At 41.8% G+C, this 16,523-nt stretch overlaps 1 protein-coding gene across 1 annotated transcript; it reads left to right on the forward strand.

Annotated features, from left to right (window-relative positions):
* Window positions 1–145: 145 nt before the first annotated feature.
* LOC112224348 (erythroid membrane-associated protein-like) lies at window positions 146–16,490 on the forward strand. The gene is made up of 9 exons (XM_024387854.2): window positions 146–306; window positions 4,107–4,191; window positions 4,711–4,809; window positions 4,893–5,000; window positions 5,184–5,342; window positions 11,745–11,885; window positions 12,218–12,269; window positions 14,730–14,756; window positions 14,856–16,490. Exons 2-9 carry the CDS (start codon window positions 4,129–4,131, stop codon window positions 15,440–15,442), a joined length of 1,236 nt encoding a protein of 411 aa, XP_024243622.1. The 5' UTR covers window positions 146–306; window positions 4,107–4,128; the 3' UTR covers window positions 15,443–16,490.
* The last annotated feature ends 33 nt before the right edge of the window (window positions 16,491–16,523 follow it).

The raw sequence follows: 16,523 nt of genomic DNA on the forward strand, positions 1-16,523 counted from the left end.
ACTCTGGCGACCTCTTGTGGGAACAAAAAGTGAATTATCAAAACGCGTGAAGACCCAACAAAGATGTCTACCTGTTTCGTCTGTATTCGTCAATTTTTCGGAAACACCCGAACTTTTATTCGCACAGCGGGGTGCTAATAAGGTCACTCACTCACTCACTCACTCAATGCAGTTGCAGTAGATAGAGCCTGGCGCATGTATAACGGCAGTGCGGTGCAGAGTAGGCTACAACAGTAGTTAGTCATAGGTCCTACTCCTACTGAAAACATTTTCTGGACTACAACCATTTCCTTGTGGATTCCCTAGGTAAGTATTTCTGCTCCAGACATCTTAATTTCAATGAAATGTTTTCTTGTTTGTTTTTCTCACGATGTCTAAAATAATCCATGCAGGCTACTGTAGACGCAAGCTTTACGCATCAAGTGATGGCCGCACTATCCAAGCTAGTCTTGCAACATTGAGTTTGGATATGTTTGGAGAGTTGTTTAACGTTCTGCATGCTGCGCCCTGAAAGTGGAATCGTTTTTATTACTTGATGTCTGTGCTGTGCGCTCTGGGGACGGGTCGGGTCACCTACAGAAGTATTGTGTAACATATTGTATACGTTATTATTATACAGGCTTCATAATGGTATTACTCGTGTGATATTACGCGTTGGAACCAGTCCAAATGAAACCTCCAGCCCACTCTGTTGTGATAATCTGTTCTTACCGTCCAGAGGTGTTGTCTTGTGTGTCCTAGAATAGAAAGTCACTAAGGTTGTGGTCAGGGACAGGTGAGTTATAATCCGGGATCTCCTCTTATCTCAAATCCACAATACATCTAATGCATAGCCTAATAAACCTTTAATTTCAGGTGCGTAGGTGCGTAATGATAAAGGTGTCCATTAACTAGATAGCCTATGTTTTTATGTTTCGCCGGAAATTGCCTGTCGTGTTTACAAATTTGGCTTTGTCTATTACAGTTTACTCAACTCCGTTTAATTCGTTAACCGGATTAATGGCACGGGTTCTGCCGGTGTCCTCGGTAGATTCTCCCGGTCACTGTGTGCGCGCACGTGTCCCAGTCACTCGTTTTGGACATGCGCTAATCCCGCTTGTTGTTTTGACCACAGAAAAAGAAGACGCAGGTTCACCTGTTGTGAAAGTGTTACAATCACGTTTAGGTTCAGTGGCTCAACTGCCTCATTCAAAACTCCCATCTTTGCGTAGTAATATGGTGCATAAATATTGGCGTGTAGGCCTAAATTCTTCTGTCAATTCTGATATAAATCAATAAATCTAAATGACAAGTTACAATTTCAGGTCTAAGGGGAAGGTGCTCTTACTGATCAAACTGTGTTAGAACAGTGGTGGCCAGCCCTCCTCTTGGAGAGATACTGGTTATGCAGGCTTTCGTTTCAACCCAACTATAACACACCTAATTCAACTAATCAAGTTCCTGAGCATCACCTTATTAGTAGAACCAGTTGTCTCAGGGCAGGGTTGGAACAACACCCCACAGGAGGGTAACTCCACCTGATTAAGGATAAGTCCTTTCAAGGTGTTAATATAAGGTGATGGCACAGAGCCTTCAAAATAACCCTAACAACCAACCAGCTGTGAAAATCCTTTGTAGGCAACATTTCCAAACACATCATTGTTACTCTGCTGTGTTCTCCTTGGAAAGTTGATGAATTGCATCTTCTTTTGGCCAATTTCTCCTGCTGCCTCTGTCACAACAAGTACAGAAAATGTACCCTCCTGTACATCAAACTAGGAGGTGCTGCTGATTCAACACCACTGGGGCCAAACGGTCGATCGGTGGTCTGTGTAAAAACGCTCTCAGCTGCTGCTTTACATCTCCATGGGATATCTGCCTGACACCAAGGCCCACACAAAACATGTCATTCTGCAGTTTTTTTCTCTCTCTCTCTCCCCATCTCTCTCACTCTCGCTCTCTCTCTGCAATTTATTTTTCTCTCTTTCTTTTCTCTCTCTCTTTCTTTCCGTCAAGCCAGGCCAGTTTTAGGTGAGGCCGTTCCAATGAGCCCACAGAGGATATCAACTGCGATGTAGTGATATAAAAGTTGCACAGTATACGCACGCACACACACACACAGAGTTTAGTGTTAGCACAAAATAACCCTAAGACCTTTAAACATAACAAGTGCAGGAAAATCAGTGGGCTAGTTATTGTTTTTGTAACAACAAACACACACACACACACACACATCGATTTGAGGTGCTATTTGAGCCCAGTCAGCTGTAGATCAGGCCTAGCACTGACAGAGTGAGTGCCAGTGCGGTTAGGCAACACAATACCAGGATACACTTCTACACTCCATCCTCAGGTGGCAGCACCAATCGGGTCAATGGCTGTCCTCTGTCAGGAAGCCTTGATTAGCACAACAGGTGGTGGCAATCAGGATTGATAGGCAATCTGTGACCAGAGGCATCTAGGCCTGCCAGTTTCTGCAGTTGTCTTGTGTTAGTTAACCTCTTTATTTTAGGCATGCCTCTTTGTAGTTTTCTGCAAAGAGAAAACTTGAACGTATAGTAATCTGCTTGGACAGGCTGACCCTGGGAGTCATGACTGAGCTGACCCTGAACTAGCCCTTGATCATGTCTCTCAGTTCCATTAAATGACACATAAGAGTCATTGAACATAGACTTCTTTATTCGAGGGGAGTTTTGTTATTAAGATCCCAGAGGTTCGGTCCAAACATTTACACGCATCGCTTGCAGTATGTTTTTTTTATTTGTTATAATATTTACTTAAAAATATATATAACTTATTTATTTACACCAAATACATACAAAAACAACGACGACATGTCCTCTGCCCCGACCCGCGTGCTCACACCCATGTCCTCTGCCCCGACCCGCGTGCTCACACCCATGTCCTCTGCCCCGACCCGCGTGCTCACACCCATGTCCTCTGCCCCGACCCGCGTGCTCACACCCATGTCCTCTGCCCCGACCCGCGTGCTCACACCCATGTCCTCTGCCCCGACCCGCGTGCTCACACCCATGTCCTCTGCCCCGACCCGCGTGCTCACACCCATGTCCCTAGTGCCTGCATTATTGTTTGCCACATGGCCTTAAATTGTACCAATTAGTTTCTTTAGCTCTGTTGCCCCCATGCTATTTCAATATTAATATAATATAATAAATCATTCGATTTTTCCATTGTGTTAATTATGGCGGATTCATTGATTTCCACATTTGTCATGTTTTTTCAAGATGAATGAGAAGAGAATCGTCCAGCCCATTGGGTATCTCACTACACCCCCATATGTCATGTCCTATACAGACCTTATCTTTCAGGTTTAAACCGTGTACAGCAAGTGTGTATTTTTCATTTGTGAAAATATTTTGATAGGATATGAAAGTAGAGGGATTTATGTTTCTAGAACCGCACTGCAATTGAGAATCGATTCTTGTTTAGATGGAGTATTTGGCTGTTTTGACTTCCAGAACATGTAAGGTCCTTGGACTAAGGAATAACGTTAAGCTCTTTTAGTCCAATGTTGGGCTAGTACTGGACTTAAGGTAAGGTGGCTGTCTCCTAGGTACATGCATTGAACACCTGGTCACATATACCTACTTCTCACATTTATTCACCCATCAAATCAGGTTACAGACCGTTCAGTGTAGCTAGGCCTAAGACCTTCAAACATAACAAGTGCAGGAAAATCAGTGGGCTAGTTCTTGTTTTCGTAACAACACACACACACCCACACACACACACACACACACATATCGATTTGAGGTGCTATTGGAGCCCAGTCAGCTGTAGATCAGGCCTAGCACTGACAGAGTGAGTGCCAGTGCATAATAAAGCTGTGTATCACTGTGCCAGCATATTGAACCTGTGTATCACTGTGCCAGCGTATTGAACCTGTGTATCACTGCCCCAGCGTATTGAACCTGTGTATCACTGCCCCAGCGTATTGAACCTGTGTATCACTGCCCCAGCGTATTGAACCTGTGTATCACTGCCCCAGCGTATTGAACCTGTGTATCACTGCCCCAGCGTATTGAACCTGTGTATCACTGCGCCAGCGTATTGAACCTGTGTATCACTGTGCCAGCGTATTGAACCTGTGTATCACTGTGCCACAGGGCCTCTCCCCCAACTGCCAACATGATGAAGGAGTGCCTCCAGTTCCTCATCGAGCCGGCGAAAAAAATTAAGATCCGCCTCAAGGTACAACCCTGGGACACCTCAACTCTCAGACACCTCGTAGCCCTTTCCTGCAGTCAATTGACCTAGTGGCCTCATGGGTGGAATGTTATTTAGTATTTTCATAATTTAAAAAATATGGATGCAGAAAATCTGGTGTTTCTATGTCAAGCGGTTTTGTTATATTTCAGTCTTCTGTGAAGTATATAAAGTGTAATATTGGGACCCAAACTCAAAATGTAATACATTTCAACTCTATAGTATATCTGATATGGTACAGGTGCTTCATTTTTTTTTAAAGCCCATAACCATGTGTGTGAGGCTTATACTTTTGTTTTAAAGTAGATTTGTTTAAGATTACCAAGATTACTGCCCCAATGCAGTAAAAGGATAATAGTACTGATATTTCTCCTTGTCAAGATCTACTCAAGAGAAAGAAAGGATTGCTTCATTTCCCCTCGGTGGTTTATCTGTGTAGCAGTGCTTCAGGTTTTTTTTTACCATTTCCTTTTTCTCTCTAATCCATTGCTCTCTCTGTTCTAGGAGTCTCGTAAGAAAGTGACAAATGAGAAGAATGAACCTTTAGTGGAGAGTCAGCTGTTTATAATGGAGCTGGCCAGGGAACTCAACAGACTGTGCCAGGTACACACATACACAAACACACACACACACACATGCACACAACCACTCTCTCTCTACTATTAACTCTCTTTCTCTCATTGCAGAGGTCAAATGTCCTAGCCCACATCTGGACCAATGAAGACTCCTGGCCTCCCAGTGTGTGTAGAGAATACATAGTGGAGTGGGCTGCCGTGCTGGAGAATAGAGTACAGGTGAGCACTCGTATTTGAAAGAAGTGAAACTAAGTTTGACTTGAAAAGCCTTTATTTCTTGAAATCAATCCTTTGTCATTGTCCTCTTTGTTGATAAACTATTACCATGCCTTGATGTGAGACTTGTTAATGTCGTTTTTACTTAATGATCTCTTTATTGACCCATGTCCTTTGCTTTTGCAGCCAAGGAGCATCCAGACAGAGCTGCAGGCTGACAGGCCAGAGAAGAGGGAGTGGAACGGTCGCCTGTTGTGTATGCTGGAGACAGGTGGAGAGTATGACATGGCATCCCACAAACGGGTCATCATGGACTGGACACACCAGCTCAAAAACAAACTAGAGGTATGGAAATAGGGGAGGGATTGGGTCACTACTACAAGAGGTTGGTGGCACCTTAGTTGGAAAAAACGGGCTTGTGGTAATGACTGGAGTGGAATCAGAGGAATGGTATCATATACATCATACACATTTCCAGGTATTTGATGCCATTCCATTTGATCTGTTCCTGCAGTTATTATGAGCCCCTCTCCCCTCAGCAGCTTCCTGTGAGTCCAGTGTATTACTAAAGTGGTTGTACTACACTACTACTTGTTGTTGACAAATTAACAAAGACACGTTGTCCTTCTTTATCTAATTTTATCCTCTGGCACAGCGAGTAGTTTACTGATGAACTTGAATTAGAGTTGTTGTTATCCCTTGGCCTCCCCCTTCTTTCTCTGTATTCCTCTCTTCCTCTCCTTCTATTTCTGTTGCTGTCAGACTCCAAGGCTGCCACACCTATTTGATTAAAGACTAACTCTTGCTCCAAATTCCTATTCCTCTCGCTCTCTCGCTCTCTATCTTTATCCCTCCGTCTCTGACACCTCTGTAATTAAGGAGCAGCTCCCTGTCCCAGTTCATCCTTACCTCTCCTTCCCATATGACATGCTCTTCATTTATTTAACAATTTTATTAAACATTTATTTAACAAAAAAACATTCCAAAAAACATACCATCAACAATTTACAGACACACAAACAATGACTACATCTCATCTGCCCAGTCCCGCATTCTCACACCTTCATGCCTAGTGCCTGCATTATTGTTTTCCACTTGGCCTTAAATTGGTTTTCTTGGTCGTCCATCCTATTTCAATAATTCAATAATAAATCATTTGGTTTTTCCATTGTGTCCATTGACTTCCACGTTTTTAGCATACGTTTTTTTCATGATGAGTGAGGATAAAGGAATCGTCTAGCCCATTGGGTATCTCACTACACCCCATATGCCATGTCTTAAAATATGCAGACAGACGGATTAAAAGAAAGTTTACATTGTGATACTTCTGACAGCCAACTTTCGAGCTCCGCCCACAACTTCCAGACTTAATTTCTTAAGGTATAGGGGGCAGCATTTTCACTTTTAAATAAATAGCGTGCCCAATTTCAACTTCCTGCTACTCATGCCAAGAATATAAGATATGCATATTATTAGTAGATTTGGATAAAAAACACTGAAGTTTCTAAAACTGTTTGAATCATGTCTGTGAGTATAACAGAACTTATGTAGCAGGCAAAACCCAGAGGACTAACCGTTCAGATTTTTTTTTTGAGGTCTCTGTCTGTTCAGTGAGTTCTCATTGGCAAACAATATTTCTTAGGAACTTGTTTTCAGTTCCTACCGTTTCCACTGGATGTCACCAGTTGCGCATTTCGGAAGCTGTTTTTTTCTGGATCAAATGCGCCAAATAAATGTATATTTATGGACGGAATTAATCGAACAAAAGGACCAATTGAGATGTTTATGGGTCATATTGGAGTGCCAACAAAAGAAGCTCGTCAAAGTTAAGGCATGTTTTATATTTTATTTCTGCGTTTTGTGTAGCACCTGCAGGGTTGAAATATGCTAACCTCTTTTTTTACTGTTGTGCTATCATCAGATAATAGCTTCTTATGCTTTCGCCGAAAAGCCTTTATAAAATCTGACATGTTGGCTGGATTCACAACGAGTGTAGCTTTAATTGATTATCTTACATGTGGGATTTAATGAAGTTTGATTTTTATAGCATTTTTTTTTTTAAATGCCGCGCTGCATTTTCCCGGGCTTTTGCCCAAGTGGGACGCAAGCGTCCCCTATACCATAAGAAGTTAATAGCATTCCCAGAAAGCATAGATTATTGAGTCATTATTAGTTTTACACTTGAGAGACGACTCTGTCGTTGTCCTGTAGAATTTGTACATTTTGTCTCTTGTGTAATGCATTCTATACCTTAGTTTATATTGGATTAAGCGTACATTTTCATTAAATGTAATTTCATTAGTTAGGCTCCAACTTTCCCTCCATCTTGTGCCAACATCAGTTCTTTTAAAATATTTTTTCCAGTAGTTTATATTTTTTTCTAAGAGATTGTCACTTAGATATGATCTCTGCAAGGTTTTATATATCTTCCCTATCATATGAACATCCTTTTCTGACTCAAATAGGATTCCCTCAAGGTTACTCTAATGTCCAAAAGATTTTAAACGTACATTTTGTGATATGTAACTTTTAAGTTGCATGTATTTGAACGTATCTACATTTGTCAGTCCAGAATTACATTTGAATTCTGTCATGGAAATAAATGTATTTCCTGTTAACAAAGTCATTTACAGTTTCTGTGCCTTTAGTTTTCCATGTGGGCCAATTTATTGATGAACTCTGGAAAGCTATTCAAGGATTGTTCCATAAGGTTGTGTTTCTAGGAAGTGATATTGGTACTTGTAAAATACATTTCATTTTCTTCCATATCGTTATAGTGTTCTTAACTATGAAGTTGTTAAATGTTCTTAGCTTTATCCTTTGCAAATAGACACATAAAAAGATGCTGGAGATGAGCATGCGCATCTTCAATATGTACCCATTACTCCTGTTTAGTACATTTAACTATATGTCACAAGTAAAAGCCTTAGGTAACGAGTTGATAGAATTCTGGAAAGTCTGGAAGGTTAAAATCACCCTCAGACTTAGGAAGATGTAAAACTTTCCATTTTATTCTATGAATTTTATTGGCCAATATAAAGTCTGTTAGGACCGAGTATACTTTTGAAAAGAATGTCATTGGTGGGCTAATTGGTATTACTGAGAATAAATACAAAAACATTGGCAGCCATGCCATTCTAAAGCGGTTTATTCTACCTGTAAGATTTATGGGAAGATTATTCTATTTAATTAGATCTGCTTTCATATTGTTGAGTAATGGAATAAAGATATATTTATATATTTGTTGTTTGTTGTCACTTATTAAGCATCCTAAGTATTTAATATTTTTGTGGTCCACTTAAAGGATTGCTGTAGATCGGAAGTTGTTTTTCTTTTTCCTATTGCCATTATTTAGTTTTTTTTCCACGTAGATTTTATAACCTGAGATTTTTGAGTATTCTGAAAATATTTTTACAAAGGGAAATTGAGTTTTCAATATTAGTCAGGTATATCAGGAGATCATCTGCAAATAACTGTATGTTTAACAATACTGATACCTGTTACGTTTGAATCCTGTCTAATTCTTTCTGCAAGGGGTTCATTTGCCAGTGCAAACAGGAGGGGGGAGAAGGGACATCCCTGTCTTGTGCCCATTTCTAAAACAATTTAATCAGATAATGTATTACAGTGGCTTGCGGAAGCATTCACCCCCTTGGCATTTTTCCTATTTTGTTGCCTGACAACTTGGAATTAAAATTGATATTTTGGGGGTTTGTATCATTTGATTTACAGACTGAAACAGGATTCCCTCAAGAATTTCCCTGTATTTAGCGCCATTCATCATTCCTTCAATTCTGACCAGTTTCCCAGTCACTGCCAATGAAAAACGTCCTCACAGCATGCTGCTGCCACCATCATGCTTCATTGTGGGGATGGGTTCTCAGGGTGATGAGAGGTGCGCCAGACAGCGTTTTCCTTGATGGCCAAAAAGCTCCGTTTTAGTCTCATCTGACCAGAGTACCTTCTTCTATATGTTTGGGAAGTCTCCCACAGTCTCCCACACAAACATCAAATGTGTTTACTTATTTTTTTCTTTAAGCAATGGCTTTTTTCTGGCCACTCTTCCATAAAGTCCAGCTCTGTGAAGTGTACGGCTTAAAGTGGTCCTATGGACAGATAATCTAATATCCGCTGTGGAGCTTTGCAGCTCCTTCAGGGTTATCTTTGGTCTCTTTGTTGCCTCTCTGATTAATGCCCTCCTTGCCTGGTCGTGAGTTTTGGTGGGTGGCCCTCTCTTTGCAGGTTTGTTGTGGTGCCATATTCTTTCAATTTTTTAATAATGGATCTAATGGTGCTCCGTGAGATGTTCAAAGCTTCTGATATTTTTTATAACCCAACCCTGATCTGTACTTCTCCACAACTTTGTCCCTGACCTGTTTGGAGCGCTCCTTGGTCTTCATGGTACCGCTTGCTTAGTGGTGTTACAGACTCTGGGGCCTTTCAGAACAGGTGTGTATATATACTGAAATCATGTGACAGATCATGTGACACTTAGATTGCACACAGGTGGGCTTTATTTAACTAATCATGTGACTTATGAAGGTAATTGGTAGCACCAGATCTTATTTAGGGGTTTCATAGCAAAGGGGGCGTATACATATGCACGCACCACTTTTCCATGTTTTATTTTTTTGAAACAAGTTATTTTTTTAGTTTCACTACAGGTCTGTGAGAGCCAGAAATCTTGCTTGTTTGTAGGTGACCAAATACTTATTTTCCACCATAATTTGCAAATAAATTCATTAAAAATCCTACAATGTGATTTTCTGGATTTTTTTCTCTCATTTTGTCTGTCATAGTTGAAGTGTACCTATGATGAAAATTACTGGCCTCTCTCATCTTTTTAAGTGGGAGAACTTGCACAATTGGTGGCTGACTAAATACTTTTTCCCCCCACTGTATATACATTTTCATTTTCAAACTTTTAAAATCATTAATCTCATTGTTGTTTCTAAATACTGCTTTTGTATCTTTATCTTTTAAAATTATAACTGGTTTAACATGTATTTGTTTTATGAGAGCTGCGAGATATTTGCCTGGTTTATTTGCCATTCAGTTGTATGCTTTATTTGAGTTAAACCTGTAGTTATCTCTCTTCAGAAGTAAAAGATTGTGTTCCTGCTTAAGTTCAGATACATTTTTTCTAAGAGAGTGATTTATTTTTCTTTAAGTTTGAAATCGGATGTAACTTTTTTCAGAGTATGAGATTTTCATTCCCCTAATGTACACCTTAAATGCACCCCAGATTATATCGGGGGTCGGCTTTTTTCTGTCCTCTATGTTTACATTTGGAATGGTCAAGTTTTGAATTTTTTTGTTTACGAATTTTAATAAAATTAATTCTCCAAATTCTGTCACTAAATGTATTTTCTATTACTGTGTTATTAAGCATAATACTGGAGAATGATCCAATATCACTATTTCATGAATGTTTTTATCCAGTAAATTGTTGAGTTGCATTTAAAAAAAGAAAGAAAATGTACTAAATTCTTGAATAGCTTTTCTTACTTTGAGAAGGAGAAGGAATAGTATTTTGTAGTTGGGAATAATATTCTTGTGTTGTCCTGTAAATCATTTGTAGAGATGAAAATGTTCAACCTCTTTGGAGGCTCCCTAAATTAACCGTCTTTATTACTATGGCTGTCAATCTCATCAAATGTTTGATTTAGTTCACCTGCTAAAATAATGGTCCCTGCCTGGATTTGATCTACTATAGCCTGAATTCTATCTAAAAACACCAGATGTGCCCCTGATGGAATATACAATGAAATCAATGTGCATTTCTCACCATGTAAGGTACAATTCAACATTAGAAAACTGCCTTCTTGGTCCATATGCAGGGATATAAGTGAAATGGTGTATTCTTATTTATCAGGATGCCGACACCTCTGCTGTTACTACAGTAGGTGGCAGCATAGGCCTCTCCAACCTAGCTCCTCTTTAAATGTTCCATTTCTATTTTTTGACTATTTCTACTTTTGAAAAAAAAACACATCTGTTGACAGTCTCTTTAGGTGTTCGAGAGCCATATGTTTTTTTTCCCATCATGGAGCCTGTGGACATTCCATGTGATAAGTGAGATTTGTTTTGGTCTTTACTTGTATAGAATCAAACTTAACCTTATCTGTTCTCTCTGTCATTGAAGAACCAAGTAAAACATTTTAATAGACATGACATATGAGGGCGGTGGGCATTCCAAAGATTGGGAGGATTATGGTATAAATACATAGTGATTGTATACATTACATATATAGAGCTTGTGGGCATGTGGGCTGAGCAGACATTTAACAAAAAACACTAAAATAAAGCAAAGTACGGACATGCTGACATGCTCTTCAGACTGATATTATAGGAGAGATGGGATCTAAACTTTTCAGAGTGGTATTGAATGGCAAAGAGATCTTCGTGTGCAGATCCTAATTTAACCGTTCAGCTGAGGAGCAGAGTTTAGTCCACTAGTGTTTGGGATGTATTTTACCTGTGAGCTCAAGAGCAAAGCACTAGGGGATCCTGGGACGGCCCCACAAAACGGGGGATGCCACTGGATGCCAGGCCTCTCATCAAAGATGAACAATCCCCTATCCTGCGTGTGCCAATATAGTGGACTTACTGTATAATGTAGCTCTGAATTCAGAAAGGCCAGTAACAGAAGATGCCATCTCCCTCTAAATCCCGCCTCTCCAACCCTCTTTTAGTTTCTTAGTATATAAAGTAATAACCATATTGACTTCCCTCCCTCCTCTCTAGCCCATTGTCTGGCCCGGTGAGCCCGTATTGATGATGTTGGATGATCTGGAGTTCCAGTGGAGGAGGGGGCGTCTGCCGAACCTTCTCCCAGCCCTGGAGCTGGTCATGTGGGTCGTGCTGAGTGCAGACAGCCCTGACAAGGTGTGTGAGTTTCAATGAGTCAACAAAAAAAGAATAATACAAATAACGAACACCCTTGCCTGTCTTGATGTAAACATTCACACTTTCCCTTTCTTATTAGCACTGATTTGCTGATAGCTACTTATTGAGGCAACTATTTTCTTACTATGACTGTGATATGCAGTTGTCTGTTTTCGCTACCTTAAGATGAATACACTAACTCTTAAGTCGCTCTGGATAACAGTGTCTGCTAAATGACTCAAATGTTCATGTAAACTAACTGATTACCAATTCTCATGCCTGACTAGACACATATCACACAGATAAACTCACTCAAGCCTCTGTGTTTGCAGGAGGACGTAACCAAGCAGTGGCTGATCAGAAAACAGAGGAGTCAGAAGATTGGTGTGTAGAGCTTTGACGTTTTGGAGTCGTCAAGGAAGTGTTAGATTCAATTAGGTCAAGCGTTAACCAGCGCTAGCCGACGCCCGCATAGCTGGTGTTTTGGTGGTGCAGGAGGTGTAACTGCGTTGGAGCTGTCAAATCGGTGAGCGGGTGTTCGTGGTCATTATCATGAAGCCACACCCGTCCCAATCACGTTGGAAGTTTAGAACGAGAAAGTGTAGGCTATATAGAAATAATGACGCTCAAATTGAAAGTTATAAAATGAAATAATACGGATTCTTATCAGCCTAATGGAGACGTAGATTATATTCCAGTGTTCAGATTTGTAAACACAGCTGCATGGGATTTCTAAATGTGACTCGGTGCAGCCAATGGCAATGTCCACAATAGATATAATGTCGGCAGCCGCTTGTGGATTTGACAGCTCTAAAACCTGTCACATGCTTCCCAGTCGAAACAGTTTGCGCATGTATTATGATGACATTTTGTGACCTTTTGGTGTTCAGCAGTTATTTTTGTTGGGCTGTTTGAGCGCATTATATTTTTCCTTGAGGCAAGTCGAAGTTTGGTAGTCGGAGTGGGAACTATGGACAGGATTCTTCAATGAAGTGTTTGTTGTCTTTCAACGAGAGACCACTAGTTTTCATGCACAATTTTTTACTTGAGAAATACTGCACCAAACATCTTTGTTAGATGTGAAATTGTGCGATTCAGACGTCAAAATGTATTACAGAGTATTTTGAGGGAGTGTTATTGACTATGTTGCTACAGCATCTAAAGAGGGACAAACAGTAATATTGATGCCTTTTTCTCATTTTTCAAGCTAAGGTCTTTGCCTAGCCGAGTTCCGCTAGGAGCAACCGAACGTAAAATGTGGGGCACCTTAACACTGCCAAAACAACAGCAACATGGTGTCACCTAGCACAAATCTGATTGAACCTAGCCCTTACACAAGTATAACAGCAATCAGTGACAAAGAGATGTTGGAGATCACAGGTGTGTCAATGTGTGACAATGAGAGATGGTGACTATTTTGATTATGCAACTAAGTATTGATGAAGGGTAATAATCGATCAGTGGTCAAGATATCAAATCAGGGCAAGGTGGGCACAGGCTAGCCCACACCATTCTCACTCTAGCCCAGCATGAGCTAGCCCACAGCAAGCCCACATCAGGGCTAGCCTACACCAAGCCCAACACAGGCTAGCCCACACCAAGCCCAACACAGGCTAGCCCACAACAAGCCCACACCAAGCCCAACACAGGCTAGCCCACTCCAAGCCCAACACAGGCTAGCTCACAACAAACCCACACCAAGCCCAACACAGGCTAGCCCACAACAAGCCCAACACAGGCTAGCCCACTCCAAGCCCAACACAGGCTAGCCCACAACAAGCCCAACACAGGCTAGCTCACAACAAACCCACACCAAGCCCAACACAGGCTAGCCCACAACAAGCCCAACACAGGCTAGCCCACTCCAAGCCCAACACAGGCTAGCCCACAACAAGCCCAACACAGGCTAGCCCACTCCAAGCCCAACACAGGCTAGCCCACTCCAAGCCCAACACAGGCTAGCCCACTCCAAGCCCACTCCAAGCCCAACACAGGCTAGCCCACTCCAAGCCCACAACAAGCCCTGTTACTTCACAATGTAGAGGCGGGGGTTCATTAGAATATTTGGGGGATTGGTTTGGACACAGTTATTTTTGTGTAACCCGTTACTGAGAGTTTCGTTCCAGTTTAAGTGTTCTGTTGTGTGATGCAAATTTATTCTGATCTAGTACACTGCCAATGATGGAGGGAAAAAATGAAATAAGTGCATGTGACATATGAGGGACTTAGCAGTTTCTCTTGTAAAAATATATGTATGATAGCTGTCATTCGCTAAATACCTTTGAGGGTTAAATAATAGATCAAATGTATAAGGTGGACAGCTCAAATAGGTCCATTATTTTAGCCCACATCGGGCCGACATCATGCCAGTGTGGGCATGTTTTCTGGGAAAATATGGGTTTATTTCAGGCAATGAGGGCTGCCCATCGGCCCAGTGTGTGCAGCCTACACGGGGGCCAATATTTTTGCCCACATTGTGCCAATGGGTGTGTTTACACAGGCAGCCCAATTCTGATATTTATTTCCACTAATTGGTCTGTTGACCAATCGCATCAGACCTTTTCACATCAAATCTTTGGTGAAAAGACCAATTAGTCAAAAGAATGATCAGAATTGGGCTGCCTGTCTAAACACAGTCTTAGTGGGCATGTTTGCTGGGATGGTTGATGAATCACTTGAAGTGCTGCCAATTGGTACTGATAAAACATTAAAGAAATAACTCATTCCAGTAGACACCAGAGGAATGGACAAACATGCCTGAGTCCTTTGCAGTTACGTAACAGGAAATGAGTTAAGGTTGAACTTTTAACAGTATTTTAACCCCAGTTTTGTTAACACTTTCAGATGCAGCCCGCTACATCCCCCATAATGGTATGTGAAACTCATGCTGGACTCATGCTTTATTGAGGAGTAAAGGAAACTGTAAATACAGTCAACCCATTTCTCACCCTAACAACTTTTTTTTCTCAGTATGGAACTGGATCTGTGATGCTGCAGAGGAAGTGACCCTTGACCCCAAGACAGCCAACCCTGACCTCATCCTCTCCAACGGCGACAAGCGCATGTGCTGTGGCCTGGAGCGGCGAGACATCCCTAACTGCACGTGTCGCTTCGATGGCTGGTGGTGCGCTCTGGGAAACGAGGGCTACATCTCTGGGCGCCATTACTGGGAAGTTGAAGTGGGCAACCGGGACTGGCGGCTGGGCGTGGCTAAAGCTTCTGCCCAAAGGAAGGGTTATAGTTCCCTCAACACAAAGACGGGCTACCTCACCCTGCGGCTGGAGAGGGGCTCAGACCTCAAGGCCCTGACGGTGCCTTCCACCCCGCTGGCCCAGATACTCGTCCCCAGGAAGGTGGGGGTCTACCTGGACTATGAGCAAGGCCAGCTCTCCTTCTACAACGTGGAGAAGAGGTCCCACATCTACACGTACAACGAGACCTTCACAGAGAGACTGTTCCCTGTGTTTGGGACTGTAGAGGTGGTGAAGGGTCTGGCGATCAGGTCGGCACAGACCAGGGAACCCTGCCTCTGCCCTGGACCCTGTCTCTGGTGCTAAGCTAAGTGCTTAGATAACATATCACAGCATCTTTAAAACTGGTCCTGGAGAGCTAGCGTAGAATCCACACTTAGAGCTCGATTCAATCAGATTAAGCGTAAACCCACGATAGCTGACACCCACATAGCTGATGTTTTGGCGGGGTCGGAGTTGTAACTGCGTTGGAGCTGTCAAATCGGTGAGCAGCTGCTCGTAGTCATTGTCATGAAGCCACACCCGTCCCTCTCGCGCTAGACGTTCAGAACGAGAAAGTGGAGACTATACATAAATAGTGACGCTCAAACTGAAAATCACTCAATGAAATAATGAGGATTTCTCTGAGCTTAATCAATGTGTAGATTACATCACACATTCCAGTGTTCCAACATGTAAACAAGGCTGCATTGGGATGGCAATGTTCACGATAGGTATAATACTGGGAGCCGCTTGTGAATTTGACAGCTCTAACACGGTTCCACCTCAGACAAACGTCAAAACAACAGCTATGTGGGTGTCGGCTAACGCAGACCTGATTGATTAGAGCCCTCAATATTGTAAACGTAGCACTATTCCGTGTCAATTCCAGGCTAGTGGAGTGCAGGCGTTTTGCTCTACTCCAGCCCGAACACACCTTATGCAATGGTTTGATGATTAGTTGATTAGTTGAATCAGGTGTGTTCAAATTTGGCTGGAACAAAAGCCTGCACTCCCCAGGACAAGGGTTGAAGAACAATCATTTCCCAACACTTTTTCTCTTAGTGTCTTCATACCAGTTTATACCATCTGGAAATTAAGTGGTAACTGTTTGTATTGGTTGTTAAATTGCCATAGTATTTCATGGTATAAAGACACTGTAAAGAAAGTGCTGCCCAAATTACCCAAAGATCCAATGTAGTTGAAATGCTGTAGTTCAGTGAGAGTTTGCACACAGACGAAAGACAGACAGCACGCAGTAGTCTCATAATGTGTGTCAGCATATGGAAGTTGCGGTATGATATTGACCGTGTGCATAACGGTGTGAACAATGCTTTTTTCCCCCCAGTCATCAATAAATTAACATTTTCAAAGATCTGTTTGTCGGTTTGTGGTCTACAAAGGTTAT

The sequence above is a fragment of the Oncorhynchus tshawytscha genome, linkage group LG25, assembly GCF_018296145.1.
Source record: "Oncorhynchus tshawytscha isolate Ot180627B linkage group LG25, Otsh_v2.0, whole genome shotgun sequence".
NCBI classification, from domain to species: Eukaryota; Metazoa; Chordata; class Actinopteri; order Salmoniformes; family Salmonidae; genus Oncorhynchus; species Oncorhynchus tshawytscha.

Bases quoted from the DNA above. Each gene is read 5' to 3' on its own strand.
- LOC112224348 (XM_024387854.2), top strand. From the start codon at position 4,129: ATGATGAAGGAGTGCCTCCAGTTCCTCATCGAGCCGGCGAAAAAAATT. The intron at 4,192-4,710 runs GTACAACCCTGG...TCTCTGTTCTAG, and splicing joins AAATTAAGATCCGCCTCAAG to GAGTCTCGTAAGAAAGTGAC. The intron at 5,343-11,744 runs GTATGGAAATAG...CCTCCTCTCTAG, and splicing joins AGCTCAAAAACAAACTAGAG to CCCATTGTCTGGCCCGGTGA.